General features: G+C 35.1%; 1 protein-coding gene across 1 annotated transcript in view; it reads right to left on the reverse strand.

The window, feature by feature from the left end:
• Positions 1 to 1,631: 1,631 nt before the first annotated feature.
• Positions 1,632 to 2,229, reverse strand: part of LOC110023150 — a 47,301-nt gene continuing 46,703 nt past the window's right edge. The window contains exon 4 of the mRNA XM_020722418.1: positions 1,632 to 2,201. Within this exon, the coding sequence (XP_020578077.1) occupies positions 1,821 to 2,201 (381 nt within the window). The 3' untranslated portion in view covers positions 1,632 to 1,820. The remainder of the gene's footprint in view (positions 2,202 to 2,229) is intronic.

The raw sequence follows: 2,229 nt of genomic DNA on the forward strand, positions 1-2,229 counted from the left end.
CTCACCATCGTGGTGGCGAAGTTTTTCACTTGAAAGTCTGAAACCCTTCAACATAGCTTCTTCGCTTGAAGGTTTTTTGTCGCTTATCATCATTGTTCTCTGTCAAAAACCGATTGAAGGGGAGAAAATTTGGAAATGTTGACAAAAAAAAATCGACCATGCCTTATTTATAAGAAAAACAGACACAAAATTCGAGGGAGTTCAATTTTTAATACTTATTACTTAATAAATAAGTCAAAATATACAAGTAATTCTCTTATTCTTATCGCAGTTGTCACTTTCAAGAAAAAGGAGAAGTTAGAAACAAAATATGTACATAAAAAATATGACTGCACGAATCTAAAAAAAATCAACGAAACTCACTAAGAATATATCGAAGGACCGCATTAAGATGGTCGAAAGACAGAGGCGTCAAATGATGTTTCATTCGGTTGAAATCATGGGTTGACCGAAGGAAAGTACAGTCGAATGAATAAATATTATGCAACTAATCTGAGGGACAATCTTGTTTAGCCAATTCCCTCAACCAATTTTGGGATTCTTCACAAAAGTTGACAATGGTCATCTCATAATACTTTTTAACAATCCTCTGTGAATACCTCTTGTCTGAAGGAGAGCTTCCCATCAAATTACGATGACAAGTCCTCTGTCTGATGGTCTAAGTTCACCATAATGATAAGGCTCTATAAGGGGTTCTTTCAAGAAGTTCGATCGAAGACCTTCCAACCAATTGAACAATCATGAGACGACTGAATGCTAATATCATTCAATCATTAATGCTCCAATTCAAACAATTATGATGAAACAGTGCCAACGATGGTTACAAATATAAAAGGATCACATAGTCAGTTACGAATATGTAAATGCGTCATGATACATGAATCACTTGTAACATTCATGTTAAAAAAGAGGCAAACATGTGACATAGCACATCCCTATGATTTATAAATAGGAGGGTCATTTCTTTAAGAGGGAACTATTGAATCTATTCTTAAAGAACATATGTTATTGTTCACTCTACTTCTCATTCTCTTTATTCTTCTAATCCGTCAAACGCTTCATTCCTTGGGTATGATCCACAAAATATTTTGGGATCCAACAATCTGCATACCACTTAAATCTGTATCTTCTCAAAATATCACAATTATCATCTCTTACGGAATGAAGAACACATTTGCATACATAGATTTATACACCAAAATGTCATAAATATAAATGATATGAAAATACTACGACAGGCATGTAAATTTCCCTAAAAAAATTGTAAATTTTATGTCAAAAACTGTTGGGACATAAAAAACTTATATCCTGAATAAATCTCAACTAAACCCTTAAATTAAAAATCACTAAAAGATTGAGCAGATCAAAAAAAATGCTGGGCAAACAATAACAAAACAAAAATGAAATAAGATAGATGACAGACACGACCTAACCAAAGTAGGCTTAATTCAACCCTACTTATTGGTCCCGGTAAATTTGCTTTGATTAAGGATTTAAGGGTGATATCAATTTTAAGATTTCAATATTGACCTACCAAAAATGGATCAATTTCGAGTCAAATCACAACCTAAAATAAATGCATTAATTCTATATTTTATTTAAAATATATATTATAAAATCCTATAACTGCATTTTTTTTTTATCTTCCCATCCACTATTTTACAAGCGCTTTAAAGAGAGAAAAATTCATATACACAAACTTCTTAAAAAATATTTGAATGTGTAGTATACTGATCAGAAATAAAGTTAAGAAAATCTACGATTTATGCTTTGAGAACTCACCATGAAATCAACAAGAATGGCCAGCCATAGGCCAAAATCTATCGTTTCTCAGATTGCCCAAAGTATTTCCCTGCTATAGCGATCAAAATGCTGAGCATTGAAACCTCATCATCAACTCGAGATTTTGCAGCAAGAAGGCTCGAGCACTTGCGTAGCAGGCATCTCATAGAAGCACAAGTATCAACATTCAGTGGCGCATCTACAGTTGCTGAGAGGGCGAATAGCCACAGGCAGTCTGTTCTTGAGATGGTGCTCGATGCCTCGAACGAGCTTATGCTGCTTCGAAGAATCGAAGCTCGCGAGGACGCATCCATGGCGAGAATTGCAGTTAGTGTAGGATCGCCTCTTGGCACCTGCCTGCAAGCCGAAGGCTTTGGAGACTCGTTGGTTGTGCGAGAATTTTCAAACTCTGAAAAAGCCTGAAAGGGGAGTTCCAGTTTAACATCA

The sequence above is a fragment of the Phalaenopsis equestris genome, unplaced genomic scaffold (genome assembly GCF_001263595.1).
Source record: "Phalaenopsis equestris unplaced genomic scaffold, ASM126359v1 Scaffold000218, whole genome shotgun sequence".
NCBI lineage: Eukaryota > Viridiplantae > Streptophyta > Magnoliopsida > Asparagales > Orchidaceae > Phalaenopsis > Phalaenopsis equestris.